Genomic DNA, 25640 nt, shown 5'->3' on the forward strand with positions numbered 1-25640 from the left:
AATGTGAGGGGCTAAAATGAGGGTCATAGAGATATGTGCACATAAAACATTTGCCCTGTTTCCAGCTAAAACTGTGATACATGATTAAAAGGCTACAGCTTCACATTTGCCAGCTACTGACAAGGAAAGGTGAATAAGAGAGGAATGTTTACCTACCAATATTTATGCCACATGACAGCATGGGGAGGCCAATGAATTGAACAGGTGGGTAAACTGTCAACCTGACAGCCAATGCATCAAAAACTATTCAGTCAAGACTAGCCAGGTGACTAAACTGCATTTCTGCAAATTTAAGCAACATTTCCTTCAAGGTTTAGTAAACTCAGAGTTTGCTGTATTAGAGATGGTGTGCAGGAGAATTCTGAGTGAGTTTGCCCCACTTAAAATCCTTTGTTTTATATATGCACAAATTTTTGTTAAAGCCTGTTTTGATCTTCTATTCTCATAGGCTTTGGTATATTGTTCATTCACAGATCATACTGTATCCTGTCAGGTGAAATCCTTGTGAATATGATAACTGAGTACTAGACTGGAAATTGTGTCTGTTACACTGCTTATGGAGGCACGAAAGCTGGCTAGAGTTAGGAGCAGGTTTACCATAAACATAAGCACTGACTACTGATATTACAAAGGGGGAAGAGGAGGATGATGGTAGACATAAATGAGTATTGTTATCACAAGAACTGTGGGAGGGGGTTGATAAGCTAATTATTATCTTACCCACTGGGCAGCAAACTGTCTCATTGACAGAAGCCAGTCTGTTAGCGTTGCATATACACTCTCAGCCAGAGGACTTGTTGCCAACAGTGTATCCCAAGGATCTGTACTAGGACAACTCTTCTTTGGTATCCATTTATTTGATATCAAGGCTAACATCAAGGACCTAAGGCTGGTGAAGTTTGCTGATGAATGCAAATCGTGAGTTTACATAAACACCCCAAATAACTAGTGGATTCTCCAGTAGAACCTAACACACACACTAACAAGTTGTGCTTACACCATAGCATGAAGCTAAATGCCAAGAAATGGCGCATTCTCTCTTTCGGAAACTCAGGCACCCATGCTACTATCATATAAGTAACACCCCCTAAAATTGGTTCACCATTCAGAACTTGGGTACTTTCATTGACAATGAACTAACCTTTGACTACCACATTACCACTATTGTTAGGAAACCCTTTTACATAGCCAGACTGATCATACAGGTCCAAGGAAGTAATCCTCTCCCTGTTTACCCTTCCATTATCAGGCAAAGTATAGAGTGTAATGCCCTTTTTGGCATGTGCTTATCTAAGGATATGGCCCTGCATATCAGACCACAGTGTTTCTTTACTAAGGCAATCAAAGGAATGTCCACTTTGAGCTACACTGACCACCTTAAAACACACTCACTCTTTTCTGTGTTATATGGACTTTTAAGAGAGGACCTCTTCCTAGCCTATGCAGCCTGAAGGATATGGTCCTATGCAACCTCTTTCATATCCACAGAACTGAGCTCTGAACTTCCACTAGAATATAAATAGGATCAGCTGGTGTGATAAACATATAGCAATTCTAAGAATACTGACAGTGTGACCCCCTCAAGCCCTTATGGAAAGGAGTCATTATTAGGTCCAAAGTAATTCAGCCTGTAAAGGGGGCATAATTAGATCCAAAGTAATTCATCCAGTTGGGAATCTGGCCTGGCCCCCTCAAGCCATTATGAAAAAGAGCCAAAAGTAATTAGGTCCAAAGTAATTTATCCTGTTGAGGGTCTGGTATTGATTTAATGTTTTTTTTTTTTCCAAACACCTTTATTGAATTATCACTTGCAACATAGGCAAATTTACATCCATATAAAAGTAATCAAACTATATTAACATAGCAAACATTATTCTTCACATATATTGCTATATATCATATAACCTAAGCAATATTACATAAGTTATTCAATTTCTGCCTTTTTTAAACAAGAAACATCTTTATTAAACCATCACTAACTACACAGACAATCATACATTTATATAAATGAAAACAACCACACAGACACAATCCTAGTCACAAGCATTTTACATCACAAACCATACTGACACACTCCCAATTGCAAATATTATACATCACTTATAATCTACCCAACCTTTCTCACTCAGACATTACATAGCTCACTTAAGTCCTGCTGCCTTTTAGACCACATTCCTCTCTTGTATGTATTGTTCCCACAATTCCCATTTTTCCTATGCAGTTTGCTCCTACCCTTTTCTAAAGATCTGAATTCCAGTTGTTTTATCTCTGTTACTATAGTCACCACTTCCAGTATAGTTGGTTTAGATTTTGATTTCCATTTTTTAGTAATTGCTTTTTAGGCAGCCACCATTATTAGACACAGCAAGGCATGTATTGATTTCATGTCTTGGTAAATTCAATGTGGGATCATGTGGCTAGGAGATAAATAGTTCACCAGCTCTATGGCCTAGTATTAACAAATGAATCTATGAACCTAAGATTAAAAGCATTTATCATTAGAAGGGAAGGAGGGATAGATTCATATCAGCTCAAAATGGTAAATTGAATCCACATAGCTGAAAACCACATTCAGTAAAACAGTTTTTGCAGACAGGCAAGCCACCCTCCATTCTCATGTAGCAGATACCCACATCCCAATGTGTGTGTGTGGATACACTGACTTTACGGACACTCAACAATGGGAAAAAGGGTAGTGTCTGTAATCCCTAAAACTAGTTTTTGTCAATATTACTCACTCAAACAGCACTAACATAATTCTGCACCGTACAGTCAACTGTCTCCTGGAGGGGCTAGTCATTACCTAAAACTGCATTAAAAGTGACAACTGACAGGTGAATAGGGGATTTACAGTTCAAATACAAGGCTCGTGATGGGGCACGCTTCTCTTGCTTTTCTTAAACTATGCTAAAACAGCCTTGTTACATATTCAAAACTAGGCAGAAGGTGTAATAGAGGTTAACTCTTGCTTCCAGAAACAACTAATTGTATATTTATGCTATGCAAATCAGACTATGAGTTTCAGTCCTTGGCAGATCCAGGTCATATATTAGAGGCTTTGCTGTGTATATTCATGTTGGCTTGTGTACATGCAGAAATGCAACAGTTGCTTCATTCAGAGTTTCTCTGGCAAGCAGAATGCAAATGAATAAAACTTCGAGTATACCTGACATCCATAAGTGGTACTGTAACAGACTGTTGCAGCATTAAGTCATGGTAGTATAATAAACTTACAATATGCAAATTATTAATATTAATAAGGCAGTGTAATTTTCAATATACAATTGTAACCAAACCTTCAGTTTTCTTCTATCTCTGTCCCTTCTTTATATATAGATACATAGATAGACAAAGAGATAGACAGTCAGATGGATATGACAGATATCCAACTGTTCTTGCTCTCGTGTCCATAGCTAGTCCTTATAGCTCATACTATAGTCACAACTTTATTGCAGATATACTTTTAACAAATGACCACTGGTTGAATGCCTGCCTTAATTGTACATACTATAAATAATATAATTTGCATTTATAACTGCAAATAACTTAAAGATGTATTATCTCTACTTTGTTACTTTGCTATGTACAACTCTGCGTAGTCGTTAGTCAATGTATAGTTTTCTGTTTTTGTCTTATACCATAGTTTCTATTAGCACAATACCTTTAACACTGTACATTATTGTCTGTTAGCCTATTTAGTACATAAAACATTACTACATTAAGATTATTATAACAATTGCTAATCCTCAAGTGATAATATTTTGCATGGAGTTACAATGGAAGCATCATCCCTTCTATGTATGCCACTATCATTTTATTATTCCATGCTAACAAGGTCTGTTTGGTCATTTTTCAAAAATGCTATATATTGCTTTCTTATCACCATAAAGTGCAATGCAAAATGTCACAATCCATTCAGAGTGATATGTTTCCCATTCAGTGTGTATTAATATGACTTGGGCAACACGGTGCCACAGTCATGCTCTATTGCACCAACACAACTTTTGCAAAGCTTTCTGTTATCACAATACCTTTAATGCAGAATTTGAACAATAAAGTTACAGTGCATTTATCATGAATATTAATGAGGCAAATCTTACATAGTGAATATGTATTCAAAGTCACCTCTATTTTCTCCTTGTAACCATATCTGTCCAGTGATTTTATTCAATACTACAGTGCAAATGATGCTTTCTAGAATCATTTGAAAATGCTGCATTTTTCTTTACTGCAATCTGAAATGCAAAGCAAAACATCATGGCCCATATGAAAAACAAAATCCCTTCCCTGTGTACATTAAAATTTCTGTGCAAAAGCAGTGTTAATTAATAGATGACCACTCCTCTTTGGCATCTACTTCTTAGAGGTCAAAGCCAATGTCAAAGGTCTCTGGCTAGCCAAGTTCACAGAATATTGCAAACCAGGAGAAGTCATTGAATCGTCCAAGATGAGAACACCCTTCAAGAAGACCTAATACCGACAAAATCTTGGTGCCAAAGCCATGGCTTAAAACTCAGTGCCAAGAAATGCATTATAGTATTATTTGTGAAGTCATCCACCACGAGTAACAAGTCATCAATAAAACACCCATAAAAGTTTATTCACGAGTCAGGGATCTGTGAACTTATGTAGATAATAACCCAGCCATTGACCAACATGCTTCCAAAGTAGTAAAAAATCCTTCTGTGTTGCTCAACTTATAAGTAAGGGCATGGCATCTAGGTCCCGAGGGGTCATTGTATCAGTGTACTCATTCCTAATCAGACCAGTCATAGAGTATAAGGTCTCCTTTTGTATATACCTGACCAGACACATGCAGCAACTGGAACTTCTGCAAAGGTTCCTTGCAAAAAGAATACAGGTAGGAAACAGAATATTCTACGCTGATTGCCTGAAAGCCCTGTCCTTTATGCAGTATCATACAATCTTTTGAGAGGTGATCTGGCATACAAGTCATCTATGGACACTGTTTTGCTGAACCGTTTGCACATCCACAAAACAATCAATATCGGAACTACTAGATCAAAAGACCTAAATTTTGCTTGCAACATAAATAGGACATGTTGGAGAGAGACAGATATGTTTCTCAGAGAATTCCCATTCTATGGAGCAGGCTCCCCATCCATGTGAACCAAAGTTCTTCCGTAACCCTATTTAAATGCAACTTGGACCAGTGGATAGGTAATGAGAAATTCACCCCTGGTCTGGCGACTGTCTCTGATGGACAGAGGTAGTCAGTAAATCACTCCCTACATAAATCAAATTTATGGGTCACACTCAGGTTGCACAGCTAGGCTTATAAGGGACCTAGTGGTAATTTTCCTAGTGTACTCCTGTGAGCATATGAACATACAACATGTTAGTGTGATTAGGTAATGCTATTGCAATAATGTGTTGTATGTTTCTGTTAGTACATTAACAACATACTACAGTACTACAATTACAACATACAACAAATTATTGTGATAGAATACACAGATTTTCTGAAAGTAATGCTTGACTCATTAATACATGAAACCTCACTATCTTTAAAAATTTACTGACCATACCTTACAATGTTTGGCCCATTATATTCTTTGGTTTGCTCCTCGTATAATTTTTAGTTTTCTGGCAAATCATTGTGGGTTGAAGTCGCTGTATAATGACAGACATCATACCTTTCAATCTCTGAGCGCAAGAAATCTAAACAAAGCCACAAACAATGGGGGATCAAAAGCCCAAAAATAGGGATAGATTTTAAATATTGCTCCTATAAACTTAGAAAGTTGCTAGATTAACAGGTTTTTGCAATGTTATGTATTTTCTGAAGAATATAAAGTCTGAAACTGAAATGTCTATTATTATTTAGCATTTTTAGTGACTTTAATCCTCAATGATTTGTCAGAAAACCACACATTTTTTCAGGAATAGCAGAAAGTATGAGGCAAAAATCTGGACATGCTGTGAAAATCTGGGCAGTTGAGTGGTATGACAGACATGAGTTTTAGACCATGTACATGCGAAAGCAAAACCTTGTGTTCTAACAAATATCTAAGTTTATAAGATGAATATATAAAATCCCTGATTTTGGAACTCTGATACCCCCATTGTTTTTGACTTTGTTCAGATTTCTTGTGGTAAGAGATTAAGAGTAATACTCTCTATCTTGAAAAACTGACTGGGTCTTCTAAAGCTAAGGAAGTAATATCCATACATTTCAAAACTGGAACTTTCCTAGCATCATCTTAAAATAATCTCTTGATATGATACAATAAGAGGAGGGTTTCCTTGGAAAACTTCATTTACAGCAACACGTGACACATGCAGACAGGATTAAACCAATCAAATTTACACAATTGTGGAATACAATGTTACCTTCCAGTATCTGCCTAATTTTTTGCTTTTGTTCTAAGCTCCAATAGAAGCATAATTGTTTGATTTTTCCTATCTATGAATAAAAAATAAAACCAACAACAAAAAGCAAATATTTTCATCTGTATGATGTGGAGTGTGTGTGTGTGTGTGTGTGTGTGTGTGTGTGTGTGTGTGTGTGTGTGTGTGTGTGTGTGTGTGTGTGTGTGTGTGTGTGTGTGTGTGTGAATTTGTTTGTATGTGTCTTTCTGCGAATCTCTGTGTTTGCCTACATCTGTCTCTGCATGTATGTCTGAGTGTATATTATGTGATGGACTGGCATCACATCCATGTCTGATTCTCTGTCTTACACTCATTGCTTTTCATGATAGCCTCCTGCTTTCACGTGACTTTGAAAATGGTGCAGCAGATAAAAGGTAATAAAAGAATAAGTGAATAAATTTTTGTCATGGCATGTTGATAAAATGCAGTAAAAATGAGAAGAGCAGGATCCTTATGAAAATAATATAGCATCTGAGTTTAGCTTTCTTGGGTAAATACTGTAAAGTGAATGTGACAAGAAATGACCTAAATTAAAGTATTTTTTTCAAAAACATGCAAAAAAAAAATTATATAATCATTTGGGGTTATTTATCCAGAAATATATTATTAATTTTAAAAATGAAAGCACTTACTGTTTCAGACTCACATCTTGCTTTGGCATTCCTGGTTAAAAGAAGTACATTACTATGAATTTAGGAATATGCTGTAGTTCATGTATTGCATGCCAGCTGCTCATTGGTCAGATGAGTGCAAGCTGGAACTAGTGCAGTAAAGTACATATACATTTTAGTAATTAGAGCATCATATTTATTTTAAATGAAAAACTTAAGAGAAAGTATTTGACATTAATAATGTACATAAGTATGTGGGTATCATAACAAGGACAGCAACACTCCCTATGGCCTATATCAGAATCCTTTCATGTGGCTAACCTTGCTTGTTAATCTTCATTAGTCCCAGTGTGCAAATGTTAACACTGCAAAATGCAGGTAAAGAATATCACCTGTTGTAAGCAGCTGTGTTAATCTGCGTTTCTGTGTTTCAGATACAACTGCTTGTTATTAGTGGACTCTGTAGCTTCCCTGGGAGGTGCACCCTTGTATATGGACAAGCAGGGTGAGTTATCACATATCTGTGTGTAATTTTACAGTAAAACTCTTCTATGACAAATCAATGCAGAACTTTTTGCAGCCGTGATTATGTAGATTTGTTTCACTTATTCCATGGATTGTTTTTTTTTTCAGGGATTTTTTTATTTGTTTTCCAATAAAATGAAGAAAAAAAATTTTAATTTACATTTACAATTTGAAAAATGAAATATGGTAAACTATATACAAAATGTACAAAGGCCTCAAGCAATATATTAGAGAATAACAAGTTATATACACATATAAAGAAGGATATACAAGATTCAACAATCCAAACTTCCAAATTAATTAGTTGATTGAAAGTACATCTGAATTCATTGTCTTAATAAGAGATAAAACCTTCTTCCAGGGATTATTAGTCCATTTTTTGGGAAAAATTCCTAATTCTTTAGCTTGTATTTCCATTGATGCTACTTTATCCAACAGAATCGTGAGGTCTTCAAATGTTAGAATGGAGGTGATTTCCATTTTCTCATAATACATTTTCTGGCAACTGCCAGTATTGACCAAAGAAGATATTTATTGTTATTATTCAATATAATAGAATCATTTACATTCAAAAAATTAAAGATTTTGATAAAATAAAAGAATCACTGAAAACAGCTTGAAGAAATTTAGCAATATCTTCCCAAAATTTCCTTATGTGAGAGCATTCATAAAAAATATGAGACCAATCAGCTTTACAAACTATTGAACATCTCCAATATTTTACTTCCTTAGAGAGATTAAATTTAACAATTTTATTAGGAGTGTAAAAGGCTCTATATAAAAATTTCCAGGAAAAAATCTTCCAGACCTGCAAATTAGAAGTTAATTAAATAGAAAGTAAAATATTCACTTTATTTTCAGATGTTAGAGACAACGAAAATCCTTAGTAATAAAATCCCAAAATTTCTGATTAGGAGTAGATTTGTAATTAATAATAACTCTATAAAGTTTTGAGGTTAAATTTTTCCAAGTGCATTCTCCTTGTAATGTTCTGTATATAAGAGTTATAAATTTGGGCAAAGAATTAAAAGAAGATGTTTCTATTATTCTGCATAAATCTTGAGTGAATGGAATTAAGCTATTAAGAGCTAACCAATCTGATTTTGGTAAATTAAATGTTTTAATTAAATTATGTGCATCTAGGGTAACTAAATTTGTTGTGCAATGATACCAACAAGTACATTTTCCCTTCCCAATTACTAAGAATATCCATACTAATATCATTGAAGAAGTTTTTTGTAATTTTGAAAGGAAATAGTAACTGTATCCACAATTTAATATCAATATTATTATTAACAAAACTTCTTAAAGTATTATAAATAGAGTTTATATAATTTAGGTTAGTGAATTTAGTAGTATTATATTGTAAATTAATACAAAGTGCATACCAAAGCTTATTACTTAGATCATTAAATTCTAATTTTTTTATTAATTTATTTTCATTTAGTATAATGACTACCTGTAGAGATTTCCAAGCCGAAGAGAAGATTGGATTAATCCAGTTTAAAATTATTTTGAAATTAGAAGCTTTAATATATGATTCTAAATCTGGGAAATGTATTCATGCTAGCTCCCATGGTCTAATATGATTTGATAAAGCTATTCTATTTTTTTTTTGGGTGCCATAAGAATTTTAAAAGAATTTTATTTATTGCTTTTAAAGTATTTTTATTGGGTAGTATAGGAATAGATAAAGCAATATAATTTATTTTAGGTAACAAAATCATTTTAATTAATTGTAATCTATCTTCAAAATTTTAATGTAAATTATTCCATTTCTCTGTAAGATCTTTTAATATTTTTACAATGTTATTATAATTAGTATTTAAAGTTAAATCAAGATTTTCACATATTTCAACTCCTAGATATTTTAAAGAAGGGACCCGTTTACCAATTATTTCATTTGTAATCAATGTAATGCTATCATTAATTTTTTTATTATTTAAAAATGTGTTTAGATTTAGAACTACTAATTTTTAATCCTGGGATACAATAAAATGTTTTAATTAACAGATCTAATTCTTGTAAGGACTCATCTGAATTTTTTAAAGTAAGTAGAATATCATCAGCAAATAAAATTATCTTAGAATCAAATTGATTATTTATATTAAATCCTTTAAGTTTAGGATTAGATTGGATTGTCAAGGAGAAAGGTTCTATTGCTAGTGCAAATAAGATTGGGTCATTGGGCATCCTTGTTTAGTACCTTTAGTTACTTCAACAGATTCAGACACAAATGGACCTAATTTTACGTAGGATAAATTATTATTGTAAATATGTTTTATAAAATAAATTGAATAGGAAACTTATATAGTTCAAGAATTTTAAAGAGAAAATTCCAATTTAGTGAGTCGAATGCTTCCTCAATATCAATGGTAATTATGAGAGCTTCTTGGTTTTCTCTATTTAAAATGTCTATGGTAGTTATAATTCTTTGTATATTGTCTTGAGTATGTCTATTATATATAAATCCCATTTCATCTCCAGTGATAAGATGCGTTACTGATTTTTTGAATCTATTAACTAAAATAGACATTATGATTTTTTAATCATTATTAATCAGAGAAATTGGCCTATATGAACTGCACAAATGAGAATCTTTATTTTCTTTTAGTATAGGGGTAATTAATGAATATTTCCATGAAGGTTGAATTATATCTTGTAAGTATGACTCATTTAGAGCCTTATGTAAAACTGATACAGCTGAGTGTGGTAGAAGCCTATAAATCTCATTCATAATACCATCTATTCCTGGTGATTTATTGCATTTACTTTCTTTAATTTTTTCATTAATTTCTTTTAAGGAAATTCTTTTCTGAATTTCATCTATTAAGCTTTTTGGTAATCTTTTTTATTTTAGAAAGGTCCAGATCCTTATATGAAACTTTATATTGATGTTTTTTTGTTTTTGTATTGTTCTGAAAAGTGAAATCTAAAGGCATCCAAGACATTCCATATATCAGAAACTTTTTTATTGTTTCTTCCTTCATGAAACACACTCACAATATTATTTTCAATAGAGTGTATTTTAATTCTCAATCCTAGATTACGCATGTACTTTGGGGAAACCGATAAATAATTTAATTTTAATTTTTCTAAAGCTAAGTTAGTTTTGTGGGTTAGGATATCATTATATTTTTTATTTAAAGATTCAATTTATTTTTTCTTGTTTAAGAAAGTTTTTGTACTAGCATTGTTAATTAATATGATTTGTTTTTGTAAGTTAGATAGTTTGGACTCCCATTTCTTTGTTGTATTATTAAACCATGTAATAATTTTGCCATATAAATAAGCTTTCAAGGAATCCCAGATAATTACTATGTTTACTTTACTATTTAGATTTCTATCAAAAAGAAATATTTCTGAATCTAACCAATGTTTAAACTGTTTTAATTTGGTAATATAGGCTGGATTTTTTTTAATGTAAGACAATTTTTTAAAGTCTGTTTGGAGTTGAAAAATGAGTGCATTATGATCATACGTAGGACACGGGATTATTGTAAAGTATTGTATTTTTGTTTTTAGATCTTGAGATAAAATAATTTTATCAATTCTAGTATGAGTCTTATATCTAAAATCACAATGAGAAAAATCCAGTGATATATTATTTTTAAGACAAAATAAATCAAATAGCTGTACATTATCCATCCATTTTTTTAATTCTTCCCTATAGAGGTAATATGAAAATATTTTTTATTAGAAGTTTCTGAATCATTGAATAAACAGTTAAAGTCCCCTCCTAGGATCAGGCTACCCTTAGAATTTTTAATTATAAGTTCTAAGTGTTTTTTATTGTTCTTACTCCAATACCAGGAAACCAATAAGCATTAACTAATGTCCAAATCCTATTACTATATTTTATTATTATAATTGATAGAATACCTTCTTTATCTTCGTAATTATAGATAATTTGAGGAGAGATAATGCTTTTCTTCCATAAAGTTAATACTCCTCTAGTTTTTTTGACATATGAATAGTTGGATATTCTTAAGTATTCATTTGGATTCCAAATAAAACTATCATTCATTTTAAAATTAGTTTCTTGTAGAAAAATTACTTGTGCTTTATTTAATTTCAAATATTTTAATAAGTTAGATCTTTTCACTGGGTTATGTAAACCATTACCATTTAGAGAAAGAAAGGTTAAGTCTATCTTATTTACTCAAAGGTTGGGAATTTTTTAATTATATAGTAACAAATGCTTGTATTATTTAAATCCTGCATATCCTTCTTGAGAAAGCTATCTTTTGAAAATAAATTGCTAACTCTCATTAAAAGATAAAACTTAGTATTAAGTTGAAGCCTGAAAAAGAAAAAAAAAGAAAATAATAAGTTAACTTCAGTAAAACCTTTATTTGACATGGAATGAAATCCATTCCTAACCTGAGAGGACAAAGATATCCAAACAGATTATCCATCATACCAAAGATTTGAATAATATTGCCAAATTTGAGGCTCCAATATATATAATCTGTGTATATTCTATAAGTTAATTAGTATGAGAGAACAACAAAATATTGATGTAAAATATAAGTTATGATCAGTGTATTTAGACTTAAATAGCTAAGAGAAAAAAACAAAGAAATTAAAAGAACTAATTAATTGTAAGGAACATATTTCTATTACTATATGAATCTTTGCAGAATCAAATTATTAATAGTTTAATTGTGTATATGTATGAATAGGTTTTCAAAGGATAAGTATTTTAGTAAACAATTGATTATATAAGCAATAGTATCAGAACTGATAAGTAAACAAGTACTGTTAACATCAGTGAGAAGAAACAATAAAACATTAGAGTCATCATTTGAAGACATTATATAAAAATAATAATATGGTTAAATATTTAATAAACTAAAAGTCCCTAAAATATCATACAGTCTTCATTAAACAAGTAATAGAAGCCTGACTAAAAATAAATTGAGAAGTTTTATCAAAATATTTCAAGGTTAAATGTATTATAAGTCAGACTATGACAATTTCAAAATACTTTATAGTTTCTCTATTTTTATTATGAAGTTAAGTGATGTTAGTATAATACAACTGATAACTAAATTAATAGATATCCTGTTAATCAATATGTGCTAATAGCTAAAAAAGACATTAGCATACTTAGAAAATCATTCAAGAGATGTAATAAGTCATAAAACTCTAAATAAATAAAATTGTATTGGTCATCATTTCATCAATACTTCTAATTAAATATATATAACTATTTGCAGTTACCCAAAATTTTAAGCTTTGCACAGTAAAACATTGTCATTGTCTCACTATTCCGTAGTCAGTTTATAGCATTTAATATGATTTTATAGCATTACATCACACCTACTGGTATTTAATACTTTATTAAGTAATTCCAGTAATATATAATTTAAATGTGCTGTGTTTACCAAGTTTAGAGCAAAGAAAAAAAGCAAGCGGAATTTACTGCTCTAAACAATATTTGTCATTTGGGACATTCCATTAAATTTCATCATGACCTCATGCATCACCCAGAATTCCATACTCTCCACCTTTTAAATTCTCAACAGGAAGGCTGCTTATGATAACATAGCAACTTAATGAAAGGTGAAGACTTTAAAAAGATCTGTGATACAAACTTAGTGGCATAAAGCACAAAGCCACTGTAGAAATGATTAATTACTTACAAGTGATGTTAGTTATACAAAGTTTGCTTCCCAACAAAAGCTTGTAATATTACTAATTAAAGGAATGCAGTTAATGTCCAAGGCTATTGTCTAGATTTAAAGAGAATTCCATGTATACAGAATCAGACTGGGAATATTTAAAATTGCTTTTTATGCACCCCTGTGACTCACAGAAACTATATATCTCTGAGTGAAGATATTAATAAGAATGCCATGCTAACAATAAATCTATTCATTTCATTTAAAGCATGTTTACTTTTGTTTTTAATGCTTATATTATATAACAATCATTATAGCAAGAAACTAGCGCCCTTGACAAGATTCTTAATATATGATCAATTAAGATAAAGCACAGATATAATCAAATATTATAATCAAATGTTACGAGCGATGCTAGTAAAACGAAATCTGTTTTCCAACAGTAGTTAATGTTTTTTTAGTGCTTGAATGTTTTTAATAGTTGAACATACAACCATTATAGCAAGTATGTAAATACTAGTGTATGCGATTACAAATACAAAACGTATGAGAAGCCAAAATGTTCACTTATTCAGTATATTTATCTGTTCAGATGTTCAGGCATGATGTCATCTTTAATTAGCATATCACTGCTTTAAGTTGCTATGGGAACCAGTTCTATGCGAAAGCCAGATACAATATTAACTAACATTACTTTTAAACTACTATAGTTTAAATAAACATTTTTTTAATATCTTACGTACCATCTAGGCAAGTACTAACTATCGGAACAACAGTAAATAAATCAATATAAACTGCATGTTAGTTCCATAAAAAAAAATATATATATAAAATAAAGGGAAACAATACATAAAGGCTAATCATAGCACTCGGTTCACTATCAAAGGCGATCTACTCATACCGCTTGAATCTAAGCATCCAAACAACCACGAATGCAGTCAAGTGAAGACAAACTGCCTCATATTTAGAAACAAAGCTTGAGACGGTATTTCATGAAGGAAAACAATTAACTGTCAGTTTTGAATGCTGAAATGCTAGTTTAAAACAGATGAAGTGATTATATGTGAAGAAAAAAATCTAATAAAATGATACATTCTAATAAAGTTGTTAAATATATTTCAGTAAACACATATGTACATAAAAATTAACTCTGATAACTAACTTTCATGTTCTCAACCATATGACTGAAATTTTTAAATTATTAAAAGGTTAGAATCCAAAATAGAGCAAAAGCATGTGTACACAGAATCTATCTTCATATGTTATTTAATATTTTAAATGGTTCTACTCAGATGAGAGAAATTTAATTTTAATTCATGTTATATATTTCATTGAAAAAGTGAGAAAAAGAGTATTTGCAAATAAAGTAAATTAGTGGTACATACTTTTTAGATGCTCATGAACATTGTATAGTGTAGTTTGATCTTTGAGAGAACTTAAAAGTCCGGTACTTTTAAGACCAGTCTTTAGCTTCTTCTTCTTTACATCTGACCAATTATTTTTGTCAGATGATCTTTTGAGAGTTGAAGATGGTAACCATTCCATTCCTTCTGCGATTGTAAAGATATTTTTGTTCTGAATAAAAGAGACAGCTTCTTCGATATTATTGAAAGTTCTCATTTCATTTTGATGAATAATTTTGATTTTAGCTGGATAGACAAGTTGAGCTTTAATTTTATTTTGCTTTAATAGTTTTACCAATGGCCAAGAATTTTTCTCATTTCTAGAACTCTTGTGGAATAGTCATTGTCAAACCTTAGTTGATTTCCTTTGAATGACAAAGGACTTTTTCTCCAGGCTGTTTTTAGTATAACTTCTTTGTCTAGAAAGGATAGGAACTTCACAACTATTGACATTGGGGAAGCATTAGGAGAAGAAGGAATAGGTTTCCCAATAGCTCTGTGTGCTCTTTCAATTCCATAGGATAAACTTTCTTTTAAGTCCAAAATTTCAGGAAGCCAGGCATTTAGAAAAGAGATGATATCTTCTCCTTCCGTCTTCTCAGGAACACCAAAAATTTTGATATTTGTTCTCCTTTCTCTATTTTCAACATCACCTACTTTATTTATCAGCCACTTATTTTGTTGAAATATAAGTTCACAGTGAGAGTCATCTTCTTTTAACCTTCCATCTATATCACTCAGAGAAGTTTCAATGTCCAAAATTTTAGATTGTTCTTTCTGGAGAATTTCCTTTAAAACATCTGTTTGTTGTTGACAGTTTATCTTTAAATTTTCAGTAAATCTGTCCATCTTTAAGGATAATTCCTGAAGAGTGGCAGATATAGACTGGATCTCTTTTTTTAGTGAAGAATCAGACTGTGAAGCTTTTGAGTTGCTCATCTCTGTTCAGGTAAATAATCATAAAATTTGACAGGAAAATCTTTAAAAAAACACTTTTTGTATATCTAGTAGATTACAGGTTCTAAAGCAGGTTATTTGACTTTTAGGCAGTAGATGATAGAATTTTAATTAATAATTCCCCTGTTTTCTAGTAACTGATGTGGAGCTCAAGAGGAAAGCTGTTACCAATGGGCCATATAGGCTCCGCCCCCTTATTCCATGGATTGTGATTATGCAAGAAATATAAAATTTGAGATCCCCTCTAGATAAGGCAAAACTGTATGGTCAACTGTTTTCAACAGGTAAAGGCAGCAAAGTGTGAAGAATGGGACAGATGTGTTTACAGTCAAAGGTTTCTGAAGTGTTATTTGTGAGCTGGCAGTTCATAACTGTGGGTGATTTTAATTGTAAGTCATTGATTTCTAATGCACTCATTGGTAACATGACACAAATTACAATTAGTTTCTAAATCAAGCAAGATATTCATAAACAGCACTACCAAATATGCCTGACCTTCTAGAGGCTAGAAGTGGCAGAGGGATAGAGAAATGCACATGCTATCTTCACACAGAAATGTAACGAGGATAGCCAGATAGTGTAAACTCATTTCAGACTGACTTGTCTCCAACCATATTCCAGATTCACAATTTCATTGGCGAGTAACAAAGGGGGGGCAATAACACCTCTGAGTGTTCTCTCATTACTTTCTGTGTGCTGATGGACTCCTCCCCATTTTATAAAATTAGGGTGTGATCATTTAGCAACCCATTAAACAGCATCTATAATTTATACCTCTCTACCAGCACAGTGCCACTAAAATAGATGAAGCAAGATATAGTAAGTTTCAACTCGCAAGTTCCTAAACCCACTCCCATCAGTGATGTTGTGCCTGTTTCCATTTTGCCAACCATTGCAATTTTTTTTAAGTTAGTTTCCATTCAATTCTCTACCTATATTCAGAAATACAACATGCTACCCCCACCCCTGCCAGATTTTTTTGGGAGTGGGCAGGGGTATAACAGCAGCACTATAGATTAGCTGTTGATATTCATCAGAATGCCCACAAAGGTAATCTAACTGGTTCAGTTTACAAAGAGGTTACTAAAAATGTAATATATTAGATCATAATCTGTAACTCCACATCCTCACTGGATTAGGAATAAGCCCAAGTACTCTTGACTAAATAAACCATTTTATTTTAAATAGAACGTTCACTGTTAACTGAAGTATACTGCGACTCTCTTAAAAGTTGTGCCCTAAAATTTACTACTTACCAAACTTCCAAAGCTACCATTCATTCTGAAGGCAGATGATAAGGTTATCTATAGATTTAGTCCCTTACGCACTACATTTAAAAAAGAGGTATAAAATTATATACCGCCACTTTCCAGCTGGCTGCAAAAATGCCCATACTACTAAACACAAGTAAAACTACAGTTATGATGTTGGGAACCCACCAAAAGCTTATATCACTGCCCCCTGACTAGCATACCCTAGAGACTATGGGCTGATAGAATACTAAAGTTTCTAGAGCCTACAAGCCACTTCCAGTTTCTAGAGGTTTGGTTTAACCAGCATTTAGATTTTCAGCATCACATTAATGTTACAAAGGCTACAATTAACAAATTATTATTTTAATCTATACAGATTCCCACTTCCTGTCATCAGAAAGTAGATGTGCAGCTGGTGAAGGTATCCTCATAACACAACTATGAATATTTCAACTCTACAGGCAATGAGCAGCAGTTTATACATGTTTATTCCCTTTTTCCTAAAGGAGATACCACTGCCATAGTGTTGCTACAGCAAAATAACTACTTGTAAATCACAGATCCCAGTTACTGCTAAAAGTGCAATCCTTCCTCTTCCTAACCCAGCCACTGTCAATTTAGATCAATCCCCCTCCACCCATCATCACCCTAACAATAAACACCATGCAGAAAAGTATATATTACAGACCATAGCTTGATTGCCATTGCCACAAAACTTTGGGAACCTCATCCCTCCACCCTAAAAACATTTTAGTCATGTATTGAATTAAGATTGACATTTTGAAGGATATAAAGTGAAATTTCTTCCATATCCTGAATATTACCACACCTATACTTTCCACAACGCCACCCACATTATGCCACATATTTAAAATACATTACACAAACATACCACACAGTTGTACTAGAATATCTACTCCCTAAAACCCACCAAACATCCCCAATCCCTCTTTTCTCTCTGTCTGCCCCAGTTTTCCTTCTAAATTGCCATTTTTTTAGTGATGTATATAGTTTATACAAAATAGTATTTTCAACCATTTATGGATAATATATTGTTCTGTTATTTTGGGGGCAGCCACAGTGGTGCAGCGGTTAGCATTGCCACCTCACAGCAAGAGGTTCTTCAGTTCAATCCTTGGCTGGGGTGCCTTCTGTGCGGAGTCTGCATGTCCTCCCTGTCATCATGTGGGTTTCCTCCGGGTGCTCTGGTTTCCTCCCAAAGACATGCTGTAGGTGGATTGGACAGTCTAAACTGGCCCTAGGTGTGAGTGCTTGTGTGTGTGTGTGCCTTCTGTGGAAGGTTGGGCACTGGGCTGGCAACTCGACACCGTAAAACTCCACTGCCAATTATGAGCGGACAGGTGATCCGCTGTGGCGACCCCTAACCGGGAAAAGCCGAAAGAAGAAGAAGATATTGTTCTGTTATTTATCATGCTTGTATAGAAATACACTCCAAGCTATGAACATGCTATGATGATTAATTATTCAACTGTGTGATTGTACTAAGTGACTACATTGCTTTGTAAAACTGTTTGATAAACCTCTTATTTATTTTTACTATGAAAATATAATCTTTCTTATCAAGTGGTCAAATGCTGAATTATTTTTGTTGTCATTGTATGTATTGCATTTGCAAGTCAAATGATAAATGTTTTGTACTCACTGGATTGTCCTGAAAATGACCCATTTAGACCAGTGTTCTACCCAGGAAAAGACATTTAAATAAATGATCTAGGGAGATAGAGCACAACAGATGTTATATGCCTACTCATCAAACTTGTAGATTCAAGAGTGTGAGTGACAGGAGACTATTTAAACCTAGTAAGTGATTTGCCTTACTTAATTAACTATATATTTTCTGCTATGTAGTTATTTTTATTTATCAGTTGATTTATTTGATAACTGGCTTTAATGACCTTTCCAGGACCTTTTTCAGTTATAACCTGGAAGAAAAACCACAGTACAATTTGTATATAATAATTTATAATATACATTTTTGCAGATCATTATTAGAGTTAAGTACAAGTATTAATGCTAAAAGGATTGTTAAATGCAAGTTACATGTCACACAGATGTTGTCCAAACAGGTTAAATACAAGTTACGTGTCATGCAGATGTTTTCCACGCTGGTTAAATACAAGTTACATGTCACACAGATGTTTTCCAAGCAGGTTAAATGCAAGTATTTCAATTAGAAAATTTTAAACATGAGCCACATGGGTGCAACATTTTTAACTTAAGGTTACTCTTGCAGTATTAGTATAGCATGTAAATAATTAGCACTGCAGTTCCTAAAATACAGATTTAAATAAATTGGCTCTTGGTGATAGCGCTATTGTGAAGCTCTGACCCCACTTACCATATTGGAAGCAGGAGGCTGATGCCAATACATTTCCATTGAGAATGTTAGACAAACTGTTGACACATGCTGGATATAACACACATAACCTGAGTATGAGTGGTTATGTTCACAGTTCATTTTGCACCCTTTAAAACACTATTACTGGAGAGTGATTACTCTTGTTTCTTGTCAGGCAGTCATAACTGGATGTATGCAACTATAATATAAAGCTGGTCAAAGATGGAAAGATGGATTTTGTGGTGTAGAATTGATCTGCCTGATATGGGGATATAATGTAAAAGATCCCATGGCATCTATTGAAAAGAGTAAAGACATTTCCCTATTGACCTGTTCACATTCCCACTAGTCACTATGAAGACCACCTATGGTCTCGCCTGAAAGTAGAGCTCCGGCTTAGTGGGACTAACCCACTCAACAAAGAGTTACTAAATAAATAAAATAATCAGGGTCCAAAGACAGAACATAAAATTCTGAACAAATCCTACTGCAAAAATATAGTATTTCAGTGTAGTCCAAATCACATTTCAGAATTTGCAGTCTAGTCCTAAATCTCTTTTAGTAGTGTTTTTTTTTAATTATTCTTTTTATTTTTCAGATTTGAAAAGTCTGCATTCTTCCACATGCATTTGAAATTTATAAGTTTTGTATTTACTCATTTCTACACGCCACATAAATAAAATGAACTTTGGGTAACTTAGTATTTGACAAAGTATAAAATTACTTAGATGTATCAGGCACATATTCCTTGTTTATTACTTTTCACCTAAGAACTCGATAGACCAAAGAGAAGTAGTATTAGAAAAGTATTTTCTGAAGGATGTTGTTGCCTTAGAAGGGTGTTTTCAACATGCATCCGTGTGAGTTGGTGGCGGGACCGCACCCAATACATGCATGTATAGACACATCCTGACTCTCCTCATCTGTGAGGTAGATCAACATGTCATCATGGACCTTTTTTAAATGGACACTAGTGATATTCCGGCTATATGCAACAGATCTGTGTGAGTTGTTAATGCTACATCATGTCTGTTACATCTGATAGATGACCTCAAAGGGATCATCAAGGGCATGCATGATGACAACACTGTCATCCTTTTGAACTTGACAAGCTCAAGGCATTTGTCACAAATCCACACTGAGGTATTCATTCAGCACTGTCAGATGTGGCCATATACACCTATATCACCAAGTGGTTAGACCAGTATATCATATACGTGGCATCTAAATATGTTGACATGTGTGAATTTAGTGACTTATATCTCAGGTCCAGTGATCAGGTTCATACATCAGGGCTGTCTGCTAGGCCCTTTTCTGTCCATTATTTAAGTAATGGACATCACAGATGGCATACACATCCTGTGTCCAAACAGCTGCCTAAGGACTACAGATTATGGGCAATTATTGACTCCAGCTGTAATATTATTATAATACAGACAGCATCAACACACACCAAAGATTGCTGCCACAGCCATGACAACACCTGCAATGACAAGAAAACATGGCAGGATTTGTTACATCAGGAAAACAAACATACAACCCAAGTATAGAGTGGACATTACACCCTATAATCAGAGCAATAGGTATGTGACCTGTTTCCTGGGGTAGACGGTAAGTGGAACATCCACCAGCATGTGGTCACAGTGCTGACAACTCCGTTGTATGTAACACAAGTACTGAGTATGTGAAGGACATCCACATCAGAGGCCATAATACCTCCATAGTTGCAAGCCTTCATCCCAGCAATACCTGAGTACAATGCACCCTTTTTCATGTACCTCCCTACACATATTCCACTGATGTATAACTGAAGTGTACTACCTTTGTCACAGTGAGCTCTCACACAGCTTATTGTCTACACCTAGGGATTATTTTTGTGGCATAAACATTACTGTCTGATGGTGCGGACCTCCATCAAGTTGTTACACCAGATGCATGCATGCTATCTGTTCTGGTGATGCACACAGCACATACATAGATGTTTGACAACATTAATAGCATGAATAATATTTATGACAGTGTGGATTGTGCCATATATATATATATATATATATATATATATATATATATATATATATATATATATGGGTCTACTTCACTTCACCGAAATCCCATTTCACTCACATTCATTCACTGAGACCAAATCACCTAAAGTTCAAATTACTGAAAATTCATTTCACTGACTCTCATTTCACTGAATTGTAAGCTACAGACTTGATGTGGCAGTGTGTAGAGTACTGTGAGGCAAGTAAAGGATATATGCCCCCATCCCCACTGTAGTGCAACCTGGAGTTAGTATATATAGTTAGTAGTGTGATCTGGAGTTAGTATATATAGTTAGGGGGGGCACAGCCCACAGTGTTGGGGGGGTGTGGGGGGTATAGCCTCCCACTTAGTTTGGTTTTATATTGTATGATTTCTGTTAAGAGAATAAATAAGTAGTTTTTAAGTTGTGAAAGGAGGTAGGCTTTACTTTTGTGAGTTTGTTTGTCTTTGGTTTCCCATTTAGTCTTGTGAAATTTAGCATTGTAAGCTGTCAGTGAAATGAGATTCAGTGAATAAAGTTTTCAGTGTTATGAACGTCAAGTGATTTGGTCTCAGTGAAATGAATTTCAGCTAAATGAGATTTTGGTGAAGTGAAGTAGACCCATGTATATATATATATATGGTTCTACCTGACTTAGTCGACAGCGTAGAACACCGACAATGGAATCCGGAGCTACAGAAGATCGACAATGAAGAAGACCGGCGCGAATCGCGAGTGCCAGAACATCGACAATGCAGAAGACCGACACGACGGATGACAACACAGACGCCGAGGATGCCGACATGGGAAAAGGCTGTGTGAGTATGCGGTAGTGACGGACGTTAGGGTGTGAGTCAGGTAAGTGTGGATATTGACGGTCTGTGGGGATAGGGGTGGGTTAAGTGAGTTAGGGTTAGGGAGCGGGTTAGGTAAGTGTGCGGTAGGGATAGACTTTGGGATAGGGGCGGGTTAAGTGAGTTAGGGTTAGGGAGCGGGTTAGGTAAGTGTGCGGTACGGATAGACTTTGGGTTGGGGCGGGTTAAGTGAGTTAGGGTTAGGGAGCGGGTTAGGTACGTGTGCGATAGTGACGGACCTTAGGGTTAGGGTTGTCGATAGTTGTGTATGTAAGGTTTAGTGTGGGTTTTATAAGGATTTTGGTGTGCTTGTGTTGTGTGTGTGGTTTGTGGAATGGGGATGTGTTTTGTTTTTTATTGTTGTTATTGTGGTGTGTGCAGTGAAGCGCTCATCATCTTCTTTTCCAATAAACCGTTTGTTCCATTTAAAAGATTGTTTGTGGATTTTGTTCCTGATAACAGCAACTTCAATATAAATTGAATGTTTCGGATGTGTATTGGTGCTAAACTTTCTTCCACATTGGTGTGTGCAGTGTATGGGGTTTCGTGTTTGTGTACCGTTGGTTATTTCGTTGTCGGGTATGTGAGGTTTCGTTTTAATGCACTGTCGATTATGTGGTGTCGGTGATGTCGTTGTCGGTGTTGTGTGGTTTCGACTATGTCAGGTAGAACCATATATATATATATATATATATATATATATATATATATATATATATATATGCCATACACACCAGTCAACTAACCTGTATTGATCATAATGTTGCATACAGGTATAGCAGTGTCCCTTCTAACACCTCAGGTGGATGTTACACTGCCAGGACAATGCGCGTGATTACGCCTATAGAATGTGGATATATCATACTAGTTGTGCAAGTGCGTTTGTGCAGAATCATCTCTGATGACTCTAAATCACATATTTTACGTCTGAGACATGGGATTACTGGTGGTATTATTCTGGTATTATCCATGATTGTGGCTGCTTCTTTTAATGTTGCCTATGAGCCTTTACCTGTGTCCCACTTGCTGGAGACCTCTGATGAGATTGCACTCATATTCAGGCAATCAGTTCGCACAGCTTCACAACACACACCCTACCCCAGTTGTGTGTCAGATCCCTGATAGCTGTCCTCTGCATTATTCACGTAAGGATAATTATTTTACATAGACATCCTCCCCATTGTTATGCCACCTTGTATGACAGACACATAATACACATTTTCAATGTGCTGTACCATACTGGTATGTGATTGGTGTTACTGCTACAACCATCTTCCATGGAGATGCCCTCATCTGCTGTACTTTAAATTGTTTCACCTGTCATCTTTCCATGTGTTCATTCCTACAATTCATCTGTATGTCCCTATTCAATACACACACTTCCCTTGAGTGTTTATTTTACATGGCAGTCCATGTGCCCTTACAGATCATATACACAACTTCAGTACAGAATGCCAGGAATTGGGAGTTCACAATATCCTGCACTGTAGTTACACTGTCCTGTACAGTGTTTGGACCTTATACTTAACATTCATACCTCTCAACTGTCTAGATTTTCACAGAATGTCCAGACGTGTTCCTTATCAAATTTGTAACTTTCTGCCATATCACTGGGATGATCTCAGGAGTGACATGTCTCAATAATTACATACATTTGAGTTTCAGACTTCAAATCCTTCAGAACATGTATCTTAACACGGGTCGATATCACGTTGTCGAACTCTTAAAAATTCACACATCATATGGTCGGCATCAAGTTCAGATTTATTTAAGTGTTTAGTTCCTCAGCACTGTTTCAAATTAACAACATCTCGAAGAAAACTAGTATAAAAACTGATCGGGACAAGCTTTTTGAATAATCAGCATACCAAACAGTAACATTTAATTGTACAATTAAATTGTACATTAAATGAGTTAACAATCAGCAGTACAAAATAAAATTCAAATTAGTATAAAATAATCATAGCAATCAAGTACAATATGTATTATACATTATTTAATCTATAAAAAGTGACTATAATTTAATATAAAATCCAATAACTCATACAAAAAAATCCAATAGAATCAAAATTACAAAAGAGCAAATAAACAATTCTTGATGTATACTATAAACAGAGTCAAAGCAGGTTCTTCAGAATACAAGTAGGCTCACTGAGACAGAGGATAAAAATGTCCTCAAGTAAATTTAGAACACATTTACAACACCCCTAGTTTCCTAAAGTCTAATATAGCACATGCAAAGCTCCAAGAAACTAAGGAGAAATAAAAGAAAATGTACACAAATCAGGCATTTCACACTGTGTTAATAAGGGGTAAGAAAAACAGTATTACAAATTGAATTTATTAAGCAACCCTCCCACTTAGCATGCATTTGGTTTCAGTGCAGAAACAGCAATTTAATGGCCAATCTACCTTTAAGTAAATGAGCTAGATCCTTGTTGAAATCTAAGCAGAACAGGTACAAGAGTTTCCACAAAGGGTGAATGTTCTACTTACGCTTGCATTACAGCAACAAAGTAGCAGGTAAAAGTTACATTTTTCTAGTGATGGAACACCAGGTGGACCTGGTACATAGGAGATGTTCAACTCAGAAACACTAGGGTGGCAGTGAAGCAAAAAAAAACTTCCAAATGGTCAAAACACTGGATAAATGAAAGAAATGCAACCACATTAAAATACAGAAGCACAGGCCAGTAATAGAATGCCCAAATTACTAAAACAGTACGGTGAAGACAATGTAGTTGAAAGTATGAATCCAAGTTTGTTTGTTTTTCAGGAGGCAGCCAGATATAGTCAGGCGATACACTTTTGCATTGAGTAATCTGCTAATAGCACATCTCTGTTATGTGGAAAGAAAGCATAGCACCGGGTGAAAACCTATACAGACACAGGGAGTACACCCAGACTCCAAACAGAAGGAACACCGGCCAGGAATTGAACGAGAAAGCCAAGGGCTGAAAGGCAGCACCACATCCCTTTGCCGCCCATCACAGGTTTTGTACCATACATACCACATTACAGGGACACTGTAAGTAGATGCATCACAGATCAAGGAGACTCAAAACATGCGTGCACTGAACATTTTGTGTTGGAGAGAGTAGTAACCAGTGTCCGAAAGATTTAATGCCTTTTATACCCCTTAGTTTATTGGACAAGAGCCCCAGGTTTGTGAGTCCAGTAAGGAGGCTACCCAGAAACTCTGATTTATGGTTTGAAAAATCAGATTCCATTTTCATGAGATGAAGTTCAAGAATTATATCATGGTTTATTCAGAATAATTGCCATGTGTGCTGGCATGATTCTTTTCTAAGTTTGTAGCACTTATGTTTATAATCAAAACTAAAGAAGGTGCAGAGAACTGAACATTGAATAAAAAACTGGCCTTAATACAAATAGTAAATATAAGAAGAAATACAGGGTTTGCTGAATTAGTGGTCTCACTGGAAATGCTAAATTCCATGAAATCTCAGGATTTTTTGAGAAACTGACAGTACAGATGTCAGTATTGTATATTATTTGTCCAGGAGTGATTGAAATCTAGTGTCCCTGAGTATGCAATATCACTTTTCTCCATAATACATCCTAAGCATTCAAGGTCTCCTACTCCATTTCTATGGATCATTGCTTTGACT

At 34.1% G+C, this 25640-nt stretch overlaps 1 protein-coding gene across 1 annotated transcript in view; it reads left to right on the forward strand.

Moving 5' to 3' along the window:
• Positions 1 to 25640, forward strand: part of AGXT (alanine--glyoxylate and serine--pyruvate aminotransferase) — a 292507-nt gene that overhangs the window by 107101 nt on the left and 159766 nt on the right. The window contains exon 5 of the mRNA XM_044071050.1: positions 7439 to 7509. Coding sequence (XP_043926985.1) covers positions 7439 to 7509 — 71 coding nt within the window. The remainder of the gene's footprint in view (positions 1 to 7438; positions 7510 to 25640) is intronic.

This window comes from Protopterus annectens, chromosome 5.part0 (assembly GCF_019279795.1).
Source record: "Protopterus annectens isolate FY-2018-M chromosome 5.part0, PAN1.0, whole genome shotgun sequence".
NCBI lineage: Eukaryota > Metazoa > Chordata > Ceratodontiformes > Protopteridae > Protopterus > Protopterus annectens.